Consider the following 25389-nt stretch of genomic DNA (forward strand, 5'->3'; position numbering starts at 1 on the left):
TGCTCTTGATTCGGCTGCACCATTAAAGACTGTTAGGAGGAGGAAGAGGAGGATACGTGTGTCTACCCTCCAGCTTCCACCATTTCAGTCTTTTTTTTTTAAATCTTAGGGTTGAATCAATCGTTGAATTTGTCTTTGAATGTCAATTGTTTTCTTTTCCTTAGTCTGTTCTGAGCTCAGTGCTTGCACATTTTTAATCATCCTGATTTGATATTGATAGGTTGGAGCTGTCATGTTCGGATTCTGACCACTGTTTTTCCTCACTCCAGAAAAGACAAATCATCAAAAGCACTCCCATGACGTTTCGTTTCTTTTCGTTTCTTTTCTTATCTTTTCTTTTGTGTGTGTGTGTGTGTGCACGTGTGCGCCTGTGTGTGTGTGTGTGTGTGTGTTTAAATATGGAATTGAACAAATGACTTGAAATGTGAAACTTACCTGATTGTGTGTCAATGAGCTTCGCTTGCCTTAAGTGAACCTTGTGTGCTTTGTGTATGAAATAGAAGCTGTGTTAAAAATGCACATAGAGTAACACACGTGAGATGACACGTAAGACCCGTGTCATTGAGATACTCGCCAAGAGTCGGATGAGGATGAGTCTGCATGTCATATCATCATAGAAAATGAAGTCAGCAGCTAAAAGACTGGTAAAAGTACAAAAAAATAAGCTGCTGAAACAAGAGAATGGTGTTGTTCTGATCATCTAACCCAACAAGAAAGTTCATTTCCTAAAATTAGCCCCAACTATTGAAGAGTAAAAAAGTCCAGATATGATAGTGTGGAAGCGTCATAGGTTCACGTGGGGTTGTGGCGTCACTTGTTTTCTTAAATCTGTTCATTTACAACAATCATGCAGAGAGAAATCAGTGATGGCAGTGGCAGAGAAAGACGAGAGTGCATCACAGACACTGAAAACCAGCGTGTGGATTCTATCCTGTCGATGTGAGGATTTGTTTTCTCTTTCTATAATCAGATTTATCAAAAGAAGCATTCTGGGAGATGTAGTGGGGGGAGAACCAAACAAAAGCAGGTTCTAGAAAAAGTTGATCAACTCTTAAAAAAAACACCGTCCATTTTAAAGGCAGTGTGGTGTGGAGAAGCTTGAGTTTGGTGCCCTCACCTGGTCGTGAAAAGCACAGAGCAGAGTCAAAGGAGAGTGAAGTGAGGTGACAGCGGTTCAGCATGTTCACTCTCACACACACACACACACACACACACACACACACGCAGCGGCTTCTTTCTTTAAAGGTCCAGCGTGTAAAAATAAGTTAACTGCACATTGTCGTCCCTTTTCCCAAGGCGTGTCAGGGGACCTTCACTGACCTTCATGTATCCTCATGTACCCTCTCTAGGGGTCGTCACAGCTGATAATCTGCATATTTGATTTGGCCGAGATTTTTAAGATGAATGATGCAGCCCTACCATTTTATCCAGGCGTGGAACTGGCACAAGGAGTTACCCTTTATTTTAGAGGGTCCAATTAACAATGAGCAATGGGGATTGGGTCCCTTTCTTTGAGGTTCTCACAGATGAATTAGTCCTCTGCATCCTCAACTAGAAACCTCCCCAGAACTCCCCACCTTTTTTGACCCAGTGGGAATTCAAACTGGCAACCCTTCCAGTTACAAGCCAAGTTCCCTTTCCACTTGGCCATGGGATGCACGCTCTGGCTGGTTTGCCAGTTTGGGTTGATTTTTCTACAACCCGCACAGCAAGCTTTTTTCTAGGGCAACGAAAAGAACAAACAAAAAAGTGATTAAACACAAACATAATAATTGGGGGGAATATTTAATGTTACACGCTGGAACGCTCACCTCTGTCCCTTTTTATCTTTTTTCTCTGCTGCCGTGTGACCGGCCACTAAAGCTGCAACCATGTGACATAACACCTACTTAGTTTTGTCTTCCTGCTGCTGCTGCTGCTGCTGCTGCTGCTGCTGCTGCTGCTGCTGCTGCTGCTGCTGCTGCTGCCGCCGCCTTCACCTGCAGCTGCCCTCCCTCCTCCATCCTGTGCCACATTCACAGTGAATGACAGCGAGGCTGTCACACTCCCTGCTGCCGGGCGGACTGAACTCTCTGAGAACTGTCAGCGACATGCATGCACATAAACACACACAGGGCCACTGCCACACACACACGCACACACACACACAGGGCCACTGCCACACACACGCGCGCACACACACACACACACACACAATGCTCCACCAATGGCACGCCTCGGCCGTGTCACCAGCTCTGTGTTTCCACCAATCAGGTCTTTTCTAGTCAGCCAGGACAGACTCTCACCAGGGACTGGATAATGCTTGAACCCCCCCGAACCCTAATCCACCTGTGTCCAGCCTGTAAGCTATGACCCTGTGGTGAATGTGTGTGTGTGTGTGTACTTGTATGTATATCTTTGTGAGAACCAAAACAACACAACTTTAAAATGGCTGTTTATGGTTTAAGTCTTGGTTTTTGGATTAAAATGAGGTGTTTAGTTGTGAGGGTTAAGGTAATGTATTATATCCATGTTCTCACTGAGGTCGCTGTGCAAGTGTGTGTGTGTGTGTGTGTGTGTGTGTGTGTGTGTGGCCAGACTGTTATATTCACTCTTCAGGATTGCCAAGTCTGCTGGCCTTTTCAGAGACAGTTAAACAGAAGGTTTCTTATCAGTGAGGTTTAAGTCGAGCTACGTCGTTGAATTTGGAGCAGACGAGAGTTCTGGCTCGAGGTATCCCAGCATTCCCTGTTCCTCGACTGAGGACTCTTTTCCTGTCTGTCTGTCAGTGAGGGAGAGTCAGCAGGGGACAAATCACAGTCCTCCTCCTGTCTCCTGATTTTGTTTTTTTAAATCACTGTGCTATAACCCCAACTCTTTGTGTAAAAATGTGAGTCAAAAAAACAGAATTGCAATGACTTATAAACAAATAAACCAACATTTTAACATTTCATGACAAACACCAGTTTGAATTTGATGGCAACAATACATCTACAAAAAAAAAAGTTGGTTTACCATTGAGTAGAATCCCCGTCTTCTTTGAACAGTTCAATCTGGGAAGTGAGGAGAATCAGTTTCTGGAGGAATTTTCTGTTCGATTCTCGCTTCTCAACATTCCTTGGGATTTTTTTATATTGTGATGCACAAAACGTCTTCTACTGGTGAAAGTCTGGACTGTCGAAGCCTGTGGTATACTTCTGGACCCTGGTATGCTCGCAGGGTCCTGTAGTTTCCCACTTCACCATCAGGTGGCGGTACAAATCTGGATGCAGGGAATAGGACACAGTCCTACCAAAGAAGAAGAGAACAACGCTACAGCAAGCGGCTCAAGCTGATAGGCCCGTCAGACAGGGGTGTCGCTGAGGTCGAGGCTTGGATGACAATCCTTGGCGACTACTTCCTCTGTTGTCAAAATGTTTTTTTTCTGCTTTCTGGGGCTTAATGCTCCACCCACTGGTGGGGTTGAAAATCAGTTCTCACACACGCTGTCCACGTGCAAAGAACACGCTGGGTCATTGGGTCAGCACGAGCTGTACACGGAAGTATACCAGCGTCCTCAGTGAGGCCAGCGCAGCTCAGCACAGACTCTGCTACTGTGAAGCCATACTGTTGTGACAGATGGTCGGCCTTCCTGTGTTCCTCTAAAACCCTCTTTATAAGTTTCAGAATTGTGTGATTAGTGCCTTTCCAGATAGATGTGTGAGCTGCCCATGACGCAGGCTTTTTTGAGCTGTCCTTCTCCTTCTTTAGTTTTTTATCGCAGTGCCCATTTGAGCGCCTTAAACATCATGAGCATCCCATGTTGACCTTTGGCCTTGTCCCTCGTACACAGATATTTTTCCAGATCCTCTAGATATTATGTTCCGTCGACACAACTCTACATTGAGGAACATGTACCACTTACTTTTCCAGCTTTTTTTTTGGTCCCGTCTCAACCTTTTTTGAGGTGTGTTGCTGCCATCGAAATTCAAATGTATCATGGAATGTCTCAGTTTGAACATCTGATATGTTGTTGTCTTTTGTTGTGTTGTGAATAGACATTTACAAATCATTGCGTTCTGTTTTTTAATTTGTATTCTTACACAGTTTTCTTTTGGAACTGGGTTTGTGCGATGCAATCCTACACACGAGCATAACGACTTAACCAGTGTACAGTATATCATTTTTCTTTTTTTCTTTAAGTATGTGAAGCTATGGAGAAGACGTAGATCTAACACTGTACCTAGGTCACAGATCACTATGTATGGGGCGTTATGCTTTTGCTCATAACTCCATGTAAAATGAAGAATGATTTATTTTGTCCAATTTTTTTTCTTCCCATTATTTGTGTGTATATTGTCAGTAACGTTTATTTTCACAAAAATACCTTAAGTATAAATATATAAATATATAAATATATATAAATACTACACCACATTAGTATACAGTATTAAATTAAGGTGTTTTTTATTTTTATTTTTTAGAGATCAAACTGGATTTTTATGTGTCAAATTTCTGAACATAAGCTGACAGGCTCGTCTGTTTCTTGTCATTTACTTTAACGTAACACCACAGTAAATGTTTGGATGTAAAATAATCCTGAACACACACACACAGCGGTGGGGATTTATTGAGAGCACACACACTAACACTTAACCTTTAGAGATGTTCTTTGTACACCTTTAATCACAATTAGTGCAATTATACGCTGTAGCTCAAGAGGGTGGTGCATTTCTCCATTTACTCTTTTTTTAAGGTGCAACGTTTATTTTATTTTATTTTGTTTTAATTCTTCTATCTCAACATAGCCTATTCTTGCAGCAGGTGCCTCTTGTTTTTGTGAATAATAACAGGCCCTTAGTTGTCGTCATTTACAGCCAGCTGAATGTGAAAAAACATGATCCTACTGGAACTAAATCTAAAACCTTATGTCAGGTCAGCATCACACACACACACTCACATACACACACACACGCACACACACATTGAAGTCTCATCAACATGGACAACTCTGTGTTGGTTGCGCTTTTTTTCGGGTTGAAGTCATCATAAGCTGGAGCCAATAAATATTTCAGGGAAGGAAAATAAAGAGCAAATTATCAGTCATTTCTTTTTTCTTTTTTAAAGTATTTTTCAGATCCCCCACTGTGCTTTGCTTCATTCTGTCTGTAACGGCTCCTGGATCTACATTGTATCCTGTTCAGGTATTTTTTGTACAAATAAGGGACTGATATATTCTGTGTTTATTGGAAATTAGAATAAAAGACAACATTGCTATAAACCAAATCTAGCCGGACTGCTCGTCTGTTTTTCCTCTGTTTATATCGCTGTTATAAAAACAAACATTAAAGTCAATGAAAGGTTCATTTTAACTCAACAGTTAAAAAAATCTCATGCATGTTATACAACTACACGACTATAAAATGCATGTTTATGTTATTATTATTATATATATGTTATTATTTAATTTTTCCATAAATTAAATTAAAAACAAACCTAATCTGATGAATTCCTATAGTTGATTTTTGACATTCATTTCTTTATAGTTGACGGTTAACTACACATGCATGTATAAAATGTGTGCCAGGATCATTTAATTGAATGTAATTAAAGTGAAAAACACCTGAGAACAGCACATATAATTGAATATCTGTGGATTACCAACAGATGACCAACTGTGGACCATATCAAAATAAAAGCCCTGACCCACATAGTGACGTATGATCAGTGTTAATTAACGGAATGATTATCAGCTGGTGGAGAAGGAGGAGCCTCCTCCGGTAACACGTGCGTACACTCTTTGAACTCACGTACGACAAAGTTGTTTTTATTATTGTTTTCATTAGTGTAAATAAATATTAGTCAAAAAAAAGAGGGCGAAACCAAAAGCGCCACAGTTTTAATGTGGATTGACGTGTTTGGAAACGTGCAAGCGCACGAAGAGTAACGGCAGCGGACCGGAAACCAAAAAGTGAGTAAATACGATAATAACCCTGACTTAATTCATTTCATTGGACTTAAATTTATCTGATATCGTTTTACATTTTAATTTTCTTTTGTCTTGTAGTTATTACTGGTGATGTTGGTTTTTTGTGTGGCTTTCCTGTTTTATTTTGACACATCCTGTTTTGTTTGGCTAATGTCCTCTCGTCACTTCGTCATTATGCTCTTTGTCTGCTTTACTGTGGCAAGTCTTTGTAACGTTCTGGAATATCCTTACAGCTATATGTGACGTAATTTTGACAAGCCATAATTTCACTGTGTATGAATTATAGTTGTCGATATCTGTGACGTCATTCTTATTAGTCACAGCTGAAATATGATATATTTTATGTCATTTTGACCAGCAAAACCTGAATTACGGACATCTGTGACGTCATTTTGAGGCAGTTCAGTTTTTACTAGTCAGTCGATAACAAAATCAAAAGAATGATCTATAATAAAAATCCTACACAATAGATACTTGACCAATTTACACTTCCTGTACAAAGATGAAGTAAACGAAAACAAACACATAATCATAATGCCAGATCATTTAAATCAGACAAAACTGAGCAAACACCCTCAAAAACAAAGGATTGTTACTGTGAGCAAACGGCCACTAGAGGGCAGTGTAAGGCGTTGGTTTTAACTCTAACCTGAACACATCACAGCAGTCTCACCCTCTCATCTGCATGATTTAAGACTGTTTGATGACAACCCAGTGCTCTGCAGAAAGTCTTAGGCCGTCATTAGATTTGTTCAGAATGACAATACAGTCCAATTATTCCACGTTATTGGAACACGTTCAGAAAATGCAGGAACAAAATGTGTGCAGTCTTGAAATCACACATTTTTTCAGCTTCTATAGGTTAAAGTGTTATTACTCTTACACTAGAACTATACTTAGACTGTATAGTTTCACTGTACATATCCTCCCAGTGCAGGTTTAATAAACATGTCCAGTTTTTACAGTTTTGCAATAACCAACAGATGACAAACGGAAAAGGGAGAAAAGTCCTCCCACCCTTCCCTCCCAAATTGTGAAGTACTATAGCAAAAAGGTACAAAGCATGTTATTAACACATATCCTACATCCTTCTGGTTTAATATTAAGTTTCCTGTTTAATATTAAGTTACAGGATATTTTATCAAAATAAGAGGAAATTCCTTTTTTTCCCCCGGTTACATCAGTCATAAATAATAAGACACAAAAAGCTGGTGGTGACCTGACTTGTATATAGTTATATTACATCCAAAAGTTTATTTTCAGTATTTTCGATGACCTTTTCCTAATATTTAGTGCTGCAACCAGTTTGATTACTTGATGTTACTGTTATTTATAAAAAAAAAACATTAGCATCATGTAATCAAACTGTAATTTAAAGGGTTAGAATCCTCAAAATTACTGAAAAAATAAATTGGCAATCTGTCAAGTTTCTTTTTAGTGGAAATGTTTGTCCCTTAAGAGGGTAGTAAATTAAACCGACGCCTGGGGGTTAATGACGTTAAGTAATTATTTTAATTTATTAAATTGTTAAATCTAAGAAGAAACGCAAACATAAAGAAACAAAATGTCAAACAGGGTGCAATGTGTTCATTGTTTAATTTTCAAATTAACTGATGAACAAAAATGAGAATATTTACACAAGAAAAATATGTATGATCTGTACAAAGAAATATACATGCAAAGATTAAAAAAACAACAATAACAACAACATAAAAACAAATACCAAACATGTAATTTATGAAACATGACAAAAAAAAGAAAAGACAAACGATGAAGAAACACAAAAACCCTTAAGTGAGGTATCCAGTCCAAGTTTCTGTTTGTAATTGTCTGTGCACACCTTTTAAAAATAAATAGAAAAGGTAACACTGTGGACTGTGACTTCTGTTCCTGTTGGAAACCATTTCACCTCAGAACAGGGAAGTTTGCACCGTGGCCACGTTGTTTTTATTTGAGGAAAAATCAAACTAGTCACACAAAATAGCCACTTGTTAATTGCGAGGGAAGGAATAAATGTTTTCTTTTGAAGTAAAAAAAAAAAAAGAAAAAGTAATTTATGGATTTTTGGCAACAAGTGTTTGTACATTAAGTTCCGGCATTACGTCGTAAATGACGTGGCAAAATCTCCCCGCTCGATTCTCTGTCCCTCTGCCTTTTTTCATTTATTTAGGACAAACTGTCGTGTGTAACTCGTGTAAACTGTCATTTCATGTGACACATAATCGCCAAACAGTTTTGTTATGTACTATAAAGCTAGAGTGACTTTGGTGTACCAATACTACAGAGGCATACAGTAGAAAAAATACAAAAGAAAAGTGTTAAATTATTTTTTGATCAACTCATGATTGTAAGCTGTGACCTATCTCACACACACACACACCTGTGTCATAGAGTTTGAATTTCTAACACTGATATTTTTTTTTGCGTTCAATTTGTCAATGTTAAAATAAATTCAGTGTAAAAAAAATCGACATCTTAAAGAATTCATTCTCAAAAAATCAAAAGTTGAATTTTGACAGAATATTTTGAGACATTGAATTTTTTTAGACTCAATTTTTTTTAATTTTTCAAAATGTTTCAAATCCAATAAATTTAATTCTTCAAGAAAATCTGAATTTTGAGTATTAATTTTTCAAAAAATTAATTGTCTCAAAAAATCTAAGTTGAATTTTGAGACATTGAAATAAAAAAATCAACACTTGAAATGTAATGGCTTTTCAAAATCAGAGTCTGATTTCGATGCAAAAAAAATTCAGTGTTAGAAATTCAAAGTGGCACAGATTTACTTCCATACACACGCACGCGCGCACACACACGCACGCTCGCACACACGAGCTGGCCGCCTGGATGTCGTAACACACTCGCAATCAAATAAACACAAACTACCAGCAGTGCTTGCAGTACCAAGTACGTGCTTTTTCTCTAGATTTATTACAGATACAACAGATGTCTTCATAAATAGTTGCATAAAATGTTAAAGCCGCAACATTGCACATGATAATCAAAACATAACATACAATGAGTGCATTTACAGTAACAAGTCCTCGTCTGCCTCCACATTCACTCACATCTGATTTGGCTGACCAGTGCCCCCGCTGGACACCGACAGTCTCACACTGTGAATGTAAGGGCGATAGAAGGCCAGAGTCTATTTACAAGGTAAGGCTTAAAACATCTCATATCTGCGCAACACAAGTTTGTTCTAGGAAAAGCAAACGATGGACGTCTATAGAGTTTCTTCTCGGATTGGACAGTGCAGCTTTGTTTACTTGCGACATGGTCATCATTTATGGTGTCTTTTTAGATTAGGTTACGTTATGTAAGCGCAGCCATCAAAAAAAGCTCTGATCGCACGTATAAATGTCTCGAAGAAGCTCGGCCGCCGTCTACGGAAGTCCAAAGTAGCGCGGCAACTTTCAACTGGTCAACATTTTCTATAATTGTGTGTTTTTCTCTCCTTGGAAACTTAGACAGTACTTTTTTTTTCCTTTTCTATACATAGTTTTCTATAAGAAAGGGCTGCTGCTCCTCACAAGTCTTTTTGAGTTACAGTTTGGTGTAAAAGAGCAAAGGCGCACCACGTCTGAGACCCTCGACGGCGACGACAGGGAGGGCAGTTTGCCTCTCATCACTAGCTTTGTTGGCATCACTTTCCCCCTGAAAGCTGTGCGTCTGTGCAGTGAGGCTGATCACCTGGCTCTTCTGATCAGCTTTTACTCTTGCAAAGGAAAATAAATTACTTCATAGTTATTTTTTTCATTTTTTTTTTATTATTATTATTATTTTTGTTATTATTAGGCTTTGTTCATGTAAGTATAAAATCTGTTTTGAGTTGAATCAAGCAAGCAGCAGTAGACGAAAGGCATCCATGACTTTACGTGGTGAGAACTCGGTTCTCTAGGGCTCTGATTGGCTTAAGACCTCACATGGTCTCAGTTGAACTGATAAAAGGACTACAGGACTTTAAGTAAAAACAACATTCTGTGAACGAGGATCAGATCAGCATTTATCGTTTTTCCTTCTTTCTTTTTTTTTTTTTTACAACTAGACAATCCAAGATGCTCAATCCAAAGGAATCTGCGTCCCAGTTTTTTTTCCTGCTGTATTCTGGTCACGGCGTCGGCTTGTTTGATTTCAAACTCGAGGCTGAAGGCGACTGTGGATGAAGCTCCTGACGCCTCCGATGGGCCGGGCGTCAGTCTGGTGTTTCCGCCGGTCTATGAAGGCGATGAGGCGGGAGGTGTCCAGGCAGCACTCTGCTCTCGAGCGACCGTCGGTCAGACCAGCCTGCAGCCACGGCTCCTGCAGGCAGAGCCCGGCTGAAGGCCTCCTGCTGGGGTCAGTCCTCAGGAGCAGGCAGACAAAGTCCCGGGCTGCCTGGCTGACGCCCTGGAAGTAATCACTGGGGAAGCTGAAGTCCAGCCGGCAGATGTTCAAGCATGTCTCCTCGGCACTCTCGTCAAGGAAGGGGGAGGCGCCGCTCAGCAGCACGTAGGTCACGACGCCCAGGCTCCACAGGTCCGAGGTCAGCGACACCGGCTCTCCGAGGACCAGTTCTGGGGAGGCAAACTCGGGGCTGCCCAGGAGAGGGTGGACATGGTGGGCACTGTTGAGCTGGACGGCATCGCCAAAGTCTGTGAGTTTGACCGTCGGCTGGCCGCTGGAACTGTGGGTCACCAGCAGGTTCTCAGGCTGAAACAAGAGCACAGACTATCAGGGATCTCAATTTAACATGTTCACTTAAGTTTATTTATTTTAACTCTGGCTTGTTTTTGCAGGTGCAATCCCATGCTGTCAATAGTCAAAGAAATGAGAGAATCCAACTGCAAGAAGCTCCATTTCAGGCGTTAAATCTACTGCAGGTCAGGTAAGGTGTTTTAGTTGTTTTACTAAAGATCTTTATTTTTATTTAAGTCATTTTTGTTTAGTTTTCTTGCCATAAATACATTTACAAGGACAGTGAAACTTTTCTCATGTCTGACTGAGATTACCTTAGCATCGTAAAACTGGTAAACTAGTCCGGCTCTGTGTAAAGATTAAGTGACTTTCTGTGGTAAGAGGGCTAATAATTGTGGTCAAGTCCTGCACTGTTGTGTCGCGGCGAAAGTATTTACTTTTACATCCAAATGTGCAATCCTGCAGTTGTGCAGGTAGTGTAAAGCTTCTAAAACGTCCCGTAAGTAGCAGGCTACTTTCTCCTCGGTCAGATTCCCCCAGCTCACGATGTAGTCCAGCAGACGACCTTGGTCGGCCCTGACATAAATGATGAAAAGACACATTAACACAGAGGAACAGCAAAGATTTTAAAGTGTCCCCCTAGTGTCCTGAAGGACTTCCTATTTCCCCCTCGTGTCCTAGTTGACACTCACATCTCCAGGACCACAACGTAGCTGCTGGGGGTTTCATACGTGTCGATCAGGCTGACTATGTGGGGGTGCTGGAGCCTCTGGAGCAGATTGAGTTCCTGGGTGACGCGGTCCCTCCTCATCAGTTTCTTGTTCACCTGTTTGACCGCCACCGAGCGCTTGGTGCCCAGGTGGTCGCAGCGCTTGACGACGGAGAAGCGACCCCTGGTGAGGACGGACAGACGGACGTACACTGGTGAGGTTGTGTGCTTCACGTTTCATTGTAGAAAAGTGGATTTCATTAACGGCACTGACAAGTTTCTTTAAAAAAAAAATGACATTACCTTCCCAGTTCAACCACTTCAGTGTAGTGAGACTCAAAGTTGTCTTTCCAGCTCACTCTGATCCCATCAGTGGACACAGCTGAGACAAACACATGGATCAATCAGTAGGTTTCGAGGCAGTTTAATGAAGCTAAGGCCATAGTTTGAATAAGACGGGTGTCAGTCCAAGTATGTCTGTCTCCACCACCGCAGGTGGTGCCGTATCTCTTTATAAGCTAGTGCGACTGGGGAGGATATTTTGTTGCATGCGCAGAACGCCAAGTCCGACTATGCATATACATGCAGGATTAATCGGACTATGAGTCGCATTATCCAGGTACGTAAGTCCGACTAACATGTTTACATGACATTAAGGAAACCAAATTATTGTCTAAGTCTGACTAAAATCTGACTTTTAACATGTATGTTAATGCAGTAGAGCTGAAACAATCGATTCACCAGTTTGAAGTTCTTTTTCATGATTAAAACAAGATTTCCGATTGTTTTAGCTTCTTGAATGTGAACATTTTCTTTGCTCTGGATAACAAAGAAATCATTAAAAGTTGATCATTTTGGTTTGTGGACAAAACAAGATAATCGAGAACATCATCTATTCCATGTTTGACGAACACGATCAACATTTTTTAACGTTTTCTGATATTTTATGGACCAAATGATTAATCGAGAAAATAATCGTTAGTTGCAGCTCTTAAATGCAGTGTCTTTGATCGTGATCGTGTGGTCTCACCTAATACTCTGAGGCTAGCCGACGATGCTACGCTGCCCAGATCGTTAGTGGCAACGCACGTGTAAACGCCGTCATCCTCAGACGCGACACCAATTATCCGCAGTGTCGCTTCACCGGTATCACTGAAACAATAGAATACAACACGCATATGTAATTGAAGTTACAGTCTGATGACACACAGACAGACAGACTCCTGCTGTGTTTTCTTTACCTGTAGGCGATGCTGAAGTGTCCATTGTTGGTGAGGTTGCTCTGGTTGGGTCCTTTCCAGGTCACGGCGGCCCGAGGTCGACCACAGACCTTACACCTCAGAGTGACGCTCTCTCCACTGTCGCATGTCACGTCACTCAGAGGTACAAGAAACTCTGGGGGAACTGAGCCAAAAAAGTAGGAATACGGCTTTATTTAAGATATTTAATTGGGGTTTTGTCGTCATTTTAAGCTGAAAAGAAGTTCACACTTACCATCATAGATGTAGTTTGGATTTAGAAGCTGAAAGAAAAAAGGGGGGGAGGGACAAAAGAAAAGAAAAGCATGAGTGACAAATACAGGAGCAGAAGGATCAGCGTTTAAATCAGACATTTTCATCAACTCACCTTTACAGAAACTTTATTGGCCAGGCCGTCTCTGGACTTCCTGTAACCGTTTTCCAGCTTGGTCTCTTTCTTCGCCTCCTTCTCCTTCTTCTCAGACTTTTTACGGATGCGCAGGGACGTGTGCCACGATGAAGACTTCCTGCTGGAACAACAAGGTAAATAAAAGAACATGATATACATTTATTACATTTGTCGTTTATGTTTTTCATTTTTTTCCTATCCCTTACTTGATGGATCCGTCGGGACAGTCGGGGACGATGGCTGAAGTGTGTCCCAGCACAAACCCGGGGATCCAGCCCTCAGCGGCGGGGCCCTGCTCAGTCGCCGCTCTGAACACTAAGAACATGTTTTGCTGGTTGCTGGCCAAGATCTGAACCACCTCGCCCTGATTAACGCTGATCTCATCCTCCTTCACAGCCATGTAGTCCTGGGTCACCAACATGGTGGATACGCTACTGCTGCTGCTACTTTCACTCTGCACCACAGGACGGAAACATGAACAAACAGGTTAGTTCACCACGTTCTTCTGATTTGCATGTAAATGTATAAATCTCAGTAGTTTTGGTGAAAAAAGAAGTGATTTAAAGGAAGTGGAGAAACAAAGAAGACAAAAGATCACTCGCCACCGAAAACATGAAACACTACACTGAAGGAGGACAAAACAGTGATTTGTTATTTTTCTTCTTGGAAAAGAGTTAATTGATGAAGAAAGGCAGGAGAAAGATGATTTCCACGTCACTCGTCTTTGCTTTGTCGCTCCAGGCAAAGACGAGAGGAGGAACGCGAGGTTGTATGAGGCGGTCTTGGTATTGAGCACGTTTGCGGGCAAAACCGCAAACGTTACGTTGGAGGTTAGTTGCAGGAAAAGTAGATTTACTGTAAGTAATAAACCATGAAGACAGCAAGGAGGTGTGAAGTGACGGCCAAGAGGAAGTCAGGTGTTAGTAGAAGCTTTTGTTAGAAGTAAGATCTAGGAACAGCCTGGAAAGGGAAATCGCTGAAGAGCTGAAGGAGTTCCACTAGAGAGAGAGTCTGTAATCATGTTGACAAACTTGCTAGCGAGGATGATGTTGAAGAGCAGTGAAGGTTGTCAGAAATGTGTAGTAGGGGACAGATTAGTAGCTCTGTCTGCAGCAGGCAGAGAGGACACACCACTTCTCCCTCTGCCTCGGTGTTAGTCGCAGTGGCACTAGGCACCAGGTAGAGGTCTTACCCCGTTACTCTGGGTGGACTGGATGGACTGCTCACTCGCCGATGAGCACGTACTCATGCGGTCCGCCTCCTTGCTGTGTGTCGAGTGCCTGTGGCTTTGGCTCCCAGATCCAGAGCCAGCCTGGATTTGGTTTGAGTTCTGGCGAACGGGACTCTCTCCCGCCTCCCCGGGGAAGGTGAACGAGCCAGGCCGGCTGGCTGGAGAGCCTGGCATAGAGGTCCAGAATCCAGATGCAGACTTCTGGCCAGGGCTGGGAGGGGGAGGAGGGAGGATGTCTTTGCTAAAGCTTGGAGTCGACAGTGGCGAGGCCAAAGGAGGCACGGCTCCAGGCCGTGGTTTAGACGTGGGTGTTGCGGGCAGAGGCCCAATTGTGGCACGAGGAATGGGGGCTACAGCGTTGGCAGGGGTGGGGGTCTGTGCATGGTCTTCTGGGGTTTGGCTGGGGCGCTTGCCCTGTGGGCTGCCCCCCACAGGGAGCAGGGGAGGTGGGACGGGACGAGGGGATGAACCTGGACCATAAGCGAACAAAACTTAAACTTCAGTCACATTTTAGATTTTTGCCTGGACCAAAAAAAACTAAAAACAAACACGTCGATGTTCCATCATACCTGACATCTTGTTGGGGTCAGCCCCGGGGTGGTGGCGTAGAGGCTGGGGAAGGCGGGACGGTTGGGGGATTCTGGAGGGCCGTCGGGAGCCACCCTGCGGTCCTGACGGGACGGAACTACTCTGGGAGCTTCCAACTGCGGGAGATGCACTCGACCCACCCGTTCCTCCACCTGGAGCTCCTGTGCTGGGGACGCACGAGCCACCGCTCGCCCCTACATGGTTCCTCTGATACTCTGTTGGTGAGGTCAGAGCTGTTACAGGTACAAAAGAGACGACGGCAAACATGTGGCAACTAGTTCTGTCTTCAAACGTGTCCTGTGTGTCAGCGTACCATTGAGGAAGTTGCGCTGGCTCTCGAGTATCTGGCTGATCTGAAGTGTCCAGACCTCACGCACGCCAGGATGAGAGGAGTGAAGCACGAAGGTCTCCACGGTGCCGTTGGTCGACCGAGAAGTGAGAATGAACTTACAGGGATCGTTCTCCAGGTTGTCCTCCAGACCCAAGCAGCTCACCTGCAGAATCATGACGTTGATGTGGTTAATGACTGAGTGAATTAGTGTCATTTTATGGTCAATTGTTCATCTCCACACTCAAAGCCTCACAATCAAAATGTATCCACAAGAGGGAGCTACCCGCACTCGCTCATACATCACATACTCTCCTTACCTTTATGCTGTTCTTGTAGAGGAAGCCAGGCAACGAGAAGCCTTTCTTCTTGTCGAGGGGCTCGCTGAAGATGACCAGCTGCTCAAAGAGGAACACTCTCCTCTCCTTCATGCGGCCAATGAGGCTGCCCTCTGGGTCACACACCATGAACGTGTCCTGCAGTAAGAGGCGGCCCTGAGCCACGATCTTCCCCTAGAGAAAGAGACGTGAGTGAGATGGAGGCAGAAAGAGGAGGCCAAACTAGAGGAAGGTAAGTGAGAAGTAACACTGGGTAAATTTTATGACACTGCTTACATCAAATCCCTGAAGGCGGCCAACATTCATCATGTCATTACACCTTTTCGGAACGATGCACATGACCTCCACCGCTTTCTGTAAGAAACAGAAAGACCAGAGGGTTGACGAACGTCCTGATGATGTTTTTACTCAGAATTAAGAGCTTTGAGATCTCTCATCTTACCTCCAACTCCATGGACTCCACTCCAGCCTTTTTAGAGTGTTTCAGAAAGTCCTGCGACAGAAAAGGAAACGCGTGTCAGTTAAGTAGAGATGAGACAATCTAAAAACCCCTATATATCTCATGCTTCACTTTGCACACGACTGTAAAGATGTGAATAAAAATCAGCAACAGCATTTTAGCTGAGTCATGTTTGGGCTGTTTATTACAATTACATTGTCACACAGTTCTAGAAAGAATGTCTTTGAAATGACTTGACACGAGGGGGCGCTCGTGAGCAGGACATGGCGTAAGAAGCATTTTTCAGGGCTCCTGCAGAATTAACAACATTTTGTCCAAAAACAGCTAAAAAATACGTGAAACTCAGCCCAAACGTTTACGAAAGACAACATAGGGAGGCAAACAGCCGAACTGCACGCAGAGCGTCGATTTGAATGGCGGAAAAGCTTCAACAATACAAGTTCGACGGCCAAGCTAATGCTAACAGCCAACGGACTACTAGAACCACGAGACAGCATACACCACGTGTGCCAAGTCAACCCTCGCCCACCCGACCTGGATACTCCACCATGGATGCCGAAGATATTAAAAAAGAGGTCTTATCCTCCTTGAGGGGAGAGATTTCTAAAATCATAAGGAACGAACTAAAGAGTGCGCTGTCGGATGACTTTAACGCACTTAAATCGGAATTACAAGGGATGAGGTCTGAAGTCGCCAACAATATGAAAGCAATGCGGGCAGAAGTCGACCACATCAAAACAGACATACAGGATATGAAGGGTGGATTATCAACATGGTCTGACGAAGTGACTTCGCTGCAAACCACGGTATCCAGCCTTAAAAACCAGGTGGCAACTCTCAAAGATCGATGTGAGGACATGGAGGGAAGAATGAGACGGGGCAACATCAGGATTGCAGGCATAGAAGAGCAACCGAACTCTAGCTCCCCAACAGCGGTCGCGAAAATCATCAGAGAAGTCCTACAGCTGGACCGGGAGATAAAGGTGGACCGCTCACACCGCACGCCGGCTACCAGGAATCAACGAGACCGAGAGAAGTCACGGGTGATAATTGCTAAATTACACTACGATGGAGATGCCGTGGAGATCCTACGAAAAGCCCGGGACGGTGCTCCACTGTCTTATAATGGTCACCGCATTGCCATATTTCCAGACTATACCGCCAGTGTTGCCAAAGCTCGAGCTGCATTCACGGATGTACGGAAAGCACTTCGAGGTCGGAAGGAGATCCGCTACGGCTTATTCTATCCAGCCAGACTTCGAATCACACACCGGGACGAGGACAAGGAGTTCGTGGACCCTCAGAAGGCCATGGACTATGTGAAAAAAATCCTCCCAGCAACCGAGATAGAGGGCTGAGTGTATCCTTACCATGTGTGACAATGACAGTAGGAACCGGTTATGATGAGGAGTGACTCTTATATTATGAACGATGCTTTGTTTTTGTTTTTCTCCTCTTTCTCTTCCCCACTCTGTTATTATTCCGGTTCGCCTGTGAAATTTCATATGGAGTCATTAACAGTGCAATCCATATCTCATTTAACATACACCAGCATGCTCCATGAGCAATATAAGGTTATAGTAGTCCTCATTAATATCATTTATCCTAAGTTTCTTAAAGTAAGAGTAGACTACTTCAAACTCCTTTTCAGAGCTTGATTATACAAGTAATTTATGTTTACAGAGCTGTAAAGAGCTGTTTAACTTGATATATTTACAATATGCAGGAGCCTGAATGAATGAATGATGATCATTTTCTTTTTACTTTCTTCTTTCTTTGTCCTAGTGCACCTGAAGTACAGTCCAATTCAATCTAGACTGTGCACACTTGCTGCTTACTTAGCAGTTAGGGACAAGGTCCCAAGTACCATTACATCTTTTAATTATAGTTATAACTGGTTCTGTGTTCTTGTTCTGGTCCCTTTGTTCCCCAGGGTCCCTGAGTTATATATAATAACAAAGTCATTCCCTCTATTCATCTACAGCACTATCTTACTTGTTGAAGTCAAAAAAGCCTTACGCAGCTGCAGCATCTGCCTTTGTTTTGTCCACTCCTTTTGGTTGTATTATTCGATCACACTCCATAAGCAATGTCTTATAAAATTGGGACATGGCATACATTATGTCCACTGCTGCCTCCCGTTCCTCCTCAGAATCGAAGCAAAAATTAAAATTTTGTGATGGATAAGTTAAAAATCATAAGCTATAATGTGAGGGGTCTTCATGGTCCAATTAAGAAAAAGAAAATATTAAACCAGCTAAGACAATTGAACTGCCAAATAGCATTTTTACAAGAAACGCACCTGTCAGATGTGGAACACGAGAAGTTAAAATCATGGGCAGATAAAGTATACTATTCTTCCCATCGCTCAGGTAGGAGGAAGGGAGTTTCCATCCTTATACACAGACAAATAAATTTTACAAAAACCTTAATGCATAAGGATACAGAAGGGAGATATGTTTTAGTTAATGGAGTAATTGACGGTGTAGAGGTATCCTTAGTAAATGTGTATGCACCCAATGAAGATGAGCCCGGATTTATTAAAACATTGTTTAACATAATATTAAAGTATAGCACTGGTTTACTGCTACTGGGAGGGGATTTTAATTGTGTAATGTCTCAGCTAATGGATCGGCAACCGCCTTCTAAAGCTCCCCTGCCCAGAATGAGTAAAATGCTTAAATATCAAGTTACAGAAGCAGGTCTGGTCGATATATGGAGAAGTAAGTTTTCGAGAAGTAGGGACTTCACCTTTTATTCAAACAGACATGCATCTTATTCTAGGATAGACTATTTTTTCACCCCAAGAGCAGATTTGCATAGGATAACAGACATTGAGATATTGCCTATTACTATTTCTGACCATGCACCTGTTTTATTGAAATGGGATATAGGACACAGACCAACAACTAAACAATGGAGGCTCAACACTTCTCTCCTTAATGATAAAGAATTTATTTCCTTTATTTCAGAAGAATTCAAGATATATCTAGACACCAATGCCTCACCAGAAACCAACCCCCTAATATTATGGGATTGTGCCAAAGCATATATCAGGGGTCGTATCATTTCGTTCACATCTGCGAGGAAAAGAGAGAGGGGGGCAAGACAGCGAGAATTGGAAGATGAAATAAAAAAGTTAGAGGATAAACATAAACAATCTGCAACAACTAGTGTCACTAACGACCTAAATGCAACTCGCAGACAACTTAATAGCCTCTTATCAGAAAAGGTTGAGGGATGCTTAAGATTTACAGGTCAAAAATATTATGAATATGGAAACAGGGCAAGTAAATTATTAGCTTTTAGATTGAGAAAGCAGCAATCCTCAAATGTTGTACATAGGATAAAATCACAAGCAAATATGGCCACTAAACCGAACGAAATAGCAGGGGCATTTGCAGAATTCTACAAGTCATTATATAAGAAGACAGATACATGCGATGACGATGCAAAACTATGGGAGTACCTAAAACATATAAAGTTAACTGAACTAACACACTCAACTGCTGAGGAACTAGATCAGCCAATACAGGAATTGGAGATAAAACAGGTGATTTCGACATTTAAGAATAGCAAAAGTCCAGGTCCGGACGGATTTGTAAATGAATTTTATAAAACCTTTAAAGACCTGCTGGCACCCCTGTTATTAAAAGCATACAGTCATGCCCTAGAGTCCAAAACTATGGCACCATCTTGGAATGAGGCAACCATAGTCGTAATTCACAAAGAGGGTAAAGACCCCACCGATTGTCAGTCTTACAGGCCAATATCTCTGCTAAATGCAGATGTGCGTATACTAACAGCAATCTTAGCCAGACGGGTTAACAAGATAATTACTCAAATTATACACCCTGATCAAACGGGGTTCATCTCCGGAAGATATTATGGCGATAATATAAGACGTTTACTAAACATAATGTCCCATCAGAAGGATAAGAAATTAGAGTCAGTGATCATATCCTTAGATGCACAAAAGGCATTTGATCGTGTGTCTTGGCAATATCTATTTCAAACACTTAAACGATTCAAATTCGGCCCCAATTTTATAGATTGGATACAAACACTTTATTCATCCCCACAAGCAGCTGTTAGGGTTAATGGATACAGATCAGAGAGATTCACACTACAACGAGGATGCAGACAAGGCTGCTCTTTATCACCTTTGCTATTTGCTATTAGCATTGAGCCACTAGCCCAGCTCATTAGAGATGATAATAACATAAAAGGAAATATAATAAATGGAGAAGAACATAAAATATCACTTTATGCAGATGATGTCTTGTTGTATCTAAGAGAACCCATTTCCACTATACCATATCTTAAGGAGCTCATTTCCAGGTATGGGTATTACTCTGGATATAAAGTTAATGTGGACAAAACAGAGGCTATGGATGTGAATAGTCTGGTTTCAGTAAATGTTAAGTTACAAAGTGGATTTAAGTGGCCTAAAGAAGGCATTAAATACCTTGGTATTCATATACCCCAATCCCTACACAATCTGTATGATGTAAATTACAATAAAATAATTCGGCACATTAGCAGTGACTTAGAACGCTGGTCCTCACTTCCGCTCTCCCTATTGGGGCGTGTGGAAAGTATCCGTATGAACGTCTTGCCTAGGCTATTGTATTTATTTCAGATGCTACCAGTGGAAATTCCTAAAAGAACCTTTGATGATCTTGACAAAATGATATCAAAATTTATATGGCAGAAAAAACGCCCCAGAATTAGACTTAAAACTCTACAGTCACTGAAATCTGATGGAGGTCTCAAACTTCCACACTTAAGATATTATTTCTGGGCTGCACAGATGAAGCCACTTATAGTATGGATTCAGAATGATACCTGTACACGATGGCTTAATATCGAGAAAAGTATGTGCCCAGAACCTTTGGAAAACTTAGCCTTTTTAGACGCTCCTACGAAAGAAATGGCAGACTGGACCAAAACCACTTTAAAAATCTGGAATAAAATACGGTCAGCTTTCGGGGTACCAAGGGTACTTTCATCATTAACAAATATTGGACTTATGAAGACCTTCACTCCTAATAATTTAGATTTTGGTTTTAGGAAGTGGTCAGCTCATGGCCTCAACTATCTGCACCAGCTAGTCAAGGATGACAATTTGAAAACCTTCGAACAGTTGAAAAATGAATTTGATCTTCCCAGGACAGATTTCTTCAGATATTTGCAGCTGAGATCTTTTCTGATGACCCACAAAGATTGGGGAAAACTTATAAGACCTACCCCTATAGAAAAGTTTCTCATTTCACAAATAAGTCATGGAGATAGGAAAATAATTAGTAAATTATATAATATATTCTTATTAACAAATGTACATACATCTGAACATACAAGATTGAGATGGGAGGCGGAGATGGACAAAAACATATCACTCGACACTTGGAAGGAGATATGTACTGAAGCACACTTTGCTACAAACTCGAACACATGGAAGGAATTTAAGTGGAAAGTAGTTACCAGGTTTTTCAGAACACCAGCTATAACATCTAAGATGGGACCAGCGCATGGTAGCTCATGTTGGAGGAACTGTGGCACTGAGAATGCTAATCACACCCATATATTCTGGCTGTGTCCCAAATTGAGCCTATTCTGGAAGGATGTTTTTGATGCTCTCAGAGAGGTTTTCAAACGGGATATTCCACGTACCCCCATAATAACATTATTGGGAGTGATTCCTGAGGGATTAGAAGGAAGGGATGTGAAATATCTCTTAAACATTTTGCTTACAGCAGCATTAAAGTGCATAACTATCAGATGGCTAAAGCCAGATCCTCCTACTTACAATGTATGGATCCAGAAAATATGGGACATTTACCAGATGGAGCAAATTACATATTCACTAAGACTTCAAAAACTTATTTTTATTAAACGATGGAAACCTGTCATAGCTTTGCTAATACAATAAGTTTGTAGTATTAGACTCTTGATCAAGCATATGCATTACACATCACCATCACATCATGTAATTTGATACCTAGAGTGGATTTTTTCTCTTTCATTTATGTATTTATTATTTTATTTATAAATTCCTTTAAATTATTATTAACAATATGACCATTCTTTGTATTGTATTGTATTTTATTCCATTTCTTTTTTATTATTATTATTTATTTTTTTTTATTTTTTTTTTATTATTATTTTTTTTATTTTTTTTTTCTCTCACTTTGGATTTCTGTAATTGATTTTATGTCTTATTTGATGTTTTGCTGCGCTGCTTTAAAAAAAATGTACATAAAGGGAATGAATATGTTGTGCTGTCAAAATAAATAAAAATTAAGTTCTAAAAAAAAAGAAATGACTTGACACAAATGTGCCCAGCCATGGCAAAACCAGCATATATATTATATATTATACATACATATAATATAAGAAAGTGTGATTTTTAGCTTTCCAACAATGTCTAAACACGTGTAAATCTGAAAATATTTGAAGAAGATAATGGCCATTTGAATGTAGGTGGTACTCAAACTGCTTTAGGGAGAAATTCAGTCAGATTTGACCTACTTGGGGAGTCAAGACAGCAGTTGCTCATTTGCATCACATTGTGTTTAACAGCTTCAAAGGTTCATAAATGCTCTAACAAAGACTATCAGATTAATATCATTATCGGTATATGACAAAAAAAGTGGTATCGTCCCGTCCTTAAAGTAAAAGCAAAGTCAACATTTGACTCCTCCTAACATCAGTGTAGTAAGGAGCAGCAGCAGCTGCTGTGTGGTGGGGACACACCGACCTTGAGCAGCAGCTGGTACTTCATGATCCTCTGCACTGGTTTGATGAGCAGGTCTGTGATCTGTAGTCTGTGTCCCAGTCGCTGCTTCAGGTCCTACAAAGTCACACCAGTTACTTTAGAGACTGAAATCCAGATGAAAAACCCTGCGTCGGTTGGATGACGACGACCTGCTCAAAGTGAGGAAGCTCATACCTCGAAGTAGGTGTCGATGTACTCTGAGACGATGTGCTCTGATTTGGGCTTGTTTTGACAGTACACTACATACATGTTTAGTCTCCGCTCCTGGAAATCGAGAGCACACAAGTTACAACACTGTCAAATATAAAAGTAAAGCAGAAGTTGGAGATTTATTGTGACCTGTTTGAGAAAGAGTGGTCCCAGTCTGTCGGGGTCCTCCAAACACTTCTCCAACTCCCCGAGGAAGAATCTGAGCAGGACAGGTGGAGGGACAGAGAAGAATGTGAGCTACTGAGAAAGTAAGTGATTGTGAAGCTCTGAAAGCTCATCTGCACACGTGCACCACATACTCTTTGTGCCAGTCATAGATCTGGTGGATGTTGCCAAACACAATCTTGTCTTTCCCTTTCATGTCATCAGGGACGCCCTCCTCCTTCATCCGAGTCATGTAGCCCTAATGGAAACAGAAATACCCATTTTTAATTGATTCAAAGCTTTATCTAAACATCTGAATACTACAGTCATGTCCAACTACTCACGTCCACCACCAGGCCCAGGTCTCTGACGTAATCCCTCTCCGTCTCCACCAACTCCAGCAGAATGTGACTACAGCACACAAACAAAAGACAGTTGGCAAACTCCAATCATGAAAAAACATCCAAAGCGGCGCTGTGACACAACGTGTGGCGGTGGAGGTGCAGACATACTGTCTTTTCTTGAGGACGCTGGTCCTGCGTTCGTCCATCTCGTCAATGGGCGAGGACGAGGACAGGAGGGAGTTGTCGGACGGGTTGAAAGACGGAGAGCTGCTGTCTCCCTGTTCTACTGACAGAGAGCTGGGTCTGTCCTCCAGAGCCTGCATCAGGAGAACCAGGTTAATACTAAAAATTATGTGTATCTATTTTACAAGACTCGTGATATTAACACCAACTACATTATTTGGATCATGAACACTGATATAAACTCTTTATCATGGACTTTTCTTAAAATTAACTAATATCATCGGACTGTTTCTCATCTTAAGCTAAAATATATTAAAAAGGAGTCAAGACTGAAAACACTTTCTCTCCCGTCTTCCGTTTAGGATTTTTTTTAGGTGTCCAAAAATAAGTCTTAATGAGGCACCAGAGCCATAAATAGAACTCGTCAAACACTGTGATGACATAAGAGCCCTCAGTGCACTTCATCAGCACTTTAACGTTCACTTGTTCACTTGAGTAACTGCACCCGAAAACACAGAAAAGTTGTGTTTTTAAAAGATGAGGAAATGAAGTAGAGAAGAAGAGCAGACTCCAGGACAAGAGACAGATGTATAAACTGTGGACGTTAACGCCTCTCGTGTGCTCTCGTTTCTCGCCTGTAATCCTACCATCTTGCTCTTGACCAACTCCTCGATGGCGCTCACCAACTCCGCGGCACTGGGCGTCTCCGAACTGGACGGACGCACCGACAGACGAGAGGAGGTCTGAGACAGAGACGGGAGAGAGACGAGGCGTGAGAACGTAAAACGATCCGCGTGACACGGCAGCCTTTACTGACGATGGCTACATCTGCTCTGACTGCTATCAATGCAACTCAATGTCCTCAGAGTAAGCAACCACACTACGGTTTACAGTTAGTTTACTTCAACATTAAAAAAAAAAGATCTCTGATTTTATCATCAATAAATACTTGCTTGTTCAGTTTACTCCATATTTTTTACTTCAGTTATTTGTGCAAGTGATGACTTGGTGAAGATGTTTGTTAAATGTTCTCTGCTGTGATCTAAAGACATTGAAGATGACTGAAACCCTCAGTGACTGGGGCGTAAAGCTCGAGGTTAATTAAGAAAGGAAGTTTAAAAAAAGAAAGAAAAAGTAAATGCAGCTGGAAAGAAAGTGAAAAGTTAGAAAAGAAGAAAGTGATGGGGAGAAGAAAGGAAGATGTTTTTGTGTGGCTTTTCTCAGGCGGTGATAAAACGGCCTCTGAAATAAAGAAAGGATGTGAACAGAATGAAAGAGGTGTATGAATATATGTATGTAGAGATATATATATAAATATGTGTGTATATAGTTCAGGAGAATCTCACCCTTGCTGTGCTGTGCTTCAAGAGTTTCTCCAATTAGGTTTTCTGGGTGAGGCTGTGTGCCCCTCTGGCCTCGCCAGCGTTTAAGAGATTCCAATTACTTGCATGGGTAATGAGGTCAACGCACAGAGGGTAAAGGGAGATGAGGACGAGTGGGCGGGGCAGGTGAGGGGGCGGGTATAGCGAGGGGGTGGGGGTTGGGGTGATGGGAACAGGAGGGCTTTTGAATTTTCACCTCAGTGTCGGGGGTCGCTTTGTGTTTGTATTTATCCTGATTAAACCTCACTTACCAATCCTCCTCCTCCTCCCTATGAAAAATACACATGAAGAGAACCGGCTGCTTCTTCAACTCGGGCGCTTTTTTGTTTCAATTCTAAATTCATTTAAGTTGGCACAAATTAGGCATTAAAGCCTAAAAGGTCTGACACAGACAGGAAAAAACCTCCACGTTTTCATCTAATT

The 25389-nt window shown here is 41.7% G+C and overlaps 1 protein-coding gene across 5 annotated transcripts in view; it reads right to left on the minus strand.

Moving 5' to 3' along the window:
- Positions 1-7977: 7977 nt before the first annotated feature.
- LOC122786349 (triple functional domain protein-like) overlaps positions 7978-25389 on the minus strand; it is an 82881-nt gene continuing 65469 nt past the window's right edge. For 2 of the 5 annotated variants that reach the window (XM_044052597.1, XM_044052595.1), the window contains 22 exons: positions 24232-24327; positions 23570-23718; positions 23402-23468; positions 23213-23316; positions 23043-23112; positions 22878-22967; positions 22686-22778; positions 15908-15958; positions 15742-15819; positions 15448-15639; positions 15113-15293; positions 14781-15014; positions 14173-14681; positions 13187-13434; positions 12960-13098; positions 12828-12855; positions 12575-12737; positions 12364-12485; positions 11637-11715; positions 11317-11517; positions 11062-11200; positions 7978-10639 (listed from right to left, as the gene is read on the minus strand). In XM_044052597.1, coding sequence (XP_043908532.1) covers positions 10082-10639; positions 11062-11200; positions 11317-11517; positions 11637-11715; positions 12364-12485; positions 12575-12737; positions 12828-12855; positions 12960-13098; positions 13187-13434; positions 14173-14681; positions 14781-15014; positions 15113-15293; positions 15448-15639; positions 15742-15819; positions 15908-15958; positions 22686-22778; positions 22878-22967; positions 23043-23112; positions 23213-23316; positions 23402-23468; positions 23570-23718; positions 24232-24327 — 3591 coding nt within the window. In that variant the 3' untranslated portion in view covers positions 7978-10081. Of the gene's footprint in view, positions 10640-11061; positions 11201-11316; positions 11518-11636; positions 11716-12363; positions 12486-12574; positions 12738-12827; positions 12856-12959; positions 13102-13186; positions 13435-14172; positions 14682-14780; positions 15015-15112; positions 15294-15447; positions 15640-15741; positions 15820-15907; positions 15959-22685; positions 22779-22877; positions 22968-23042; positions 23113-23212; positions 23317-23401; positions 23469-23569; positions 23719-24231; positions 24328-25389 lie in introns of those variants that run through there. The other 3 variants (XM_044052596.1, XM_044052594.1, XR_006362436.1) reach the window with 2 other exon arrangements.

This window comes from Solea senegalensis, linkage group LG20 (assembly GCF_019176455.1).
Source record: "Solea senegalensis isolate Sse05_10M linkage group LG20, IFAPA_SoseM_1, whole genome shotgun sequence".
Lineage (NCBI taxonomy): Eukaryota > Metazoa > Chordata > Actinopteri > Pleuronectiformes > Soleidae > Solea > Solea senegalensis.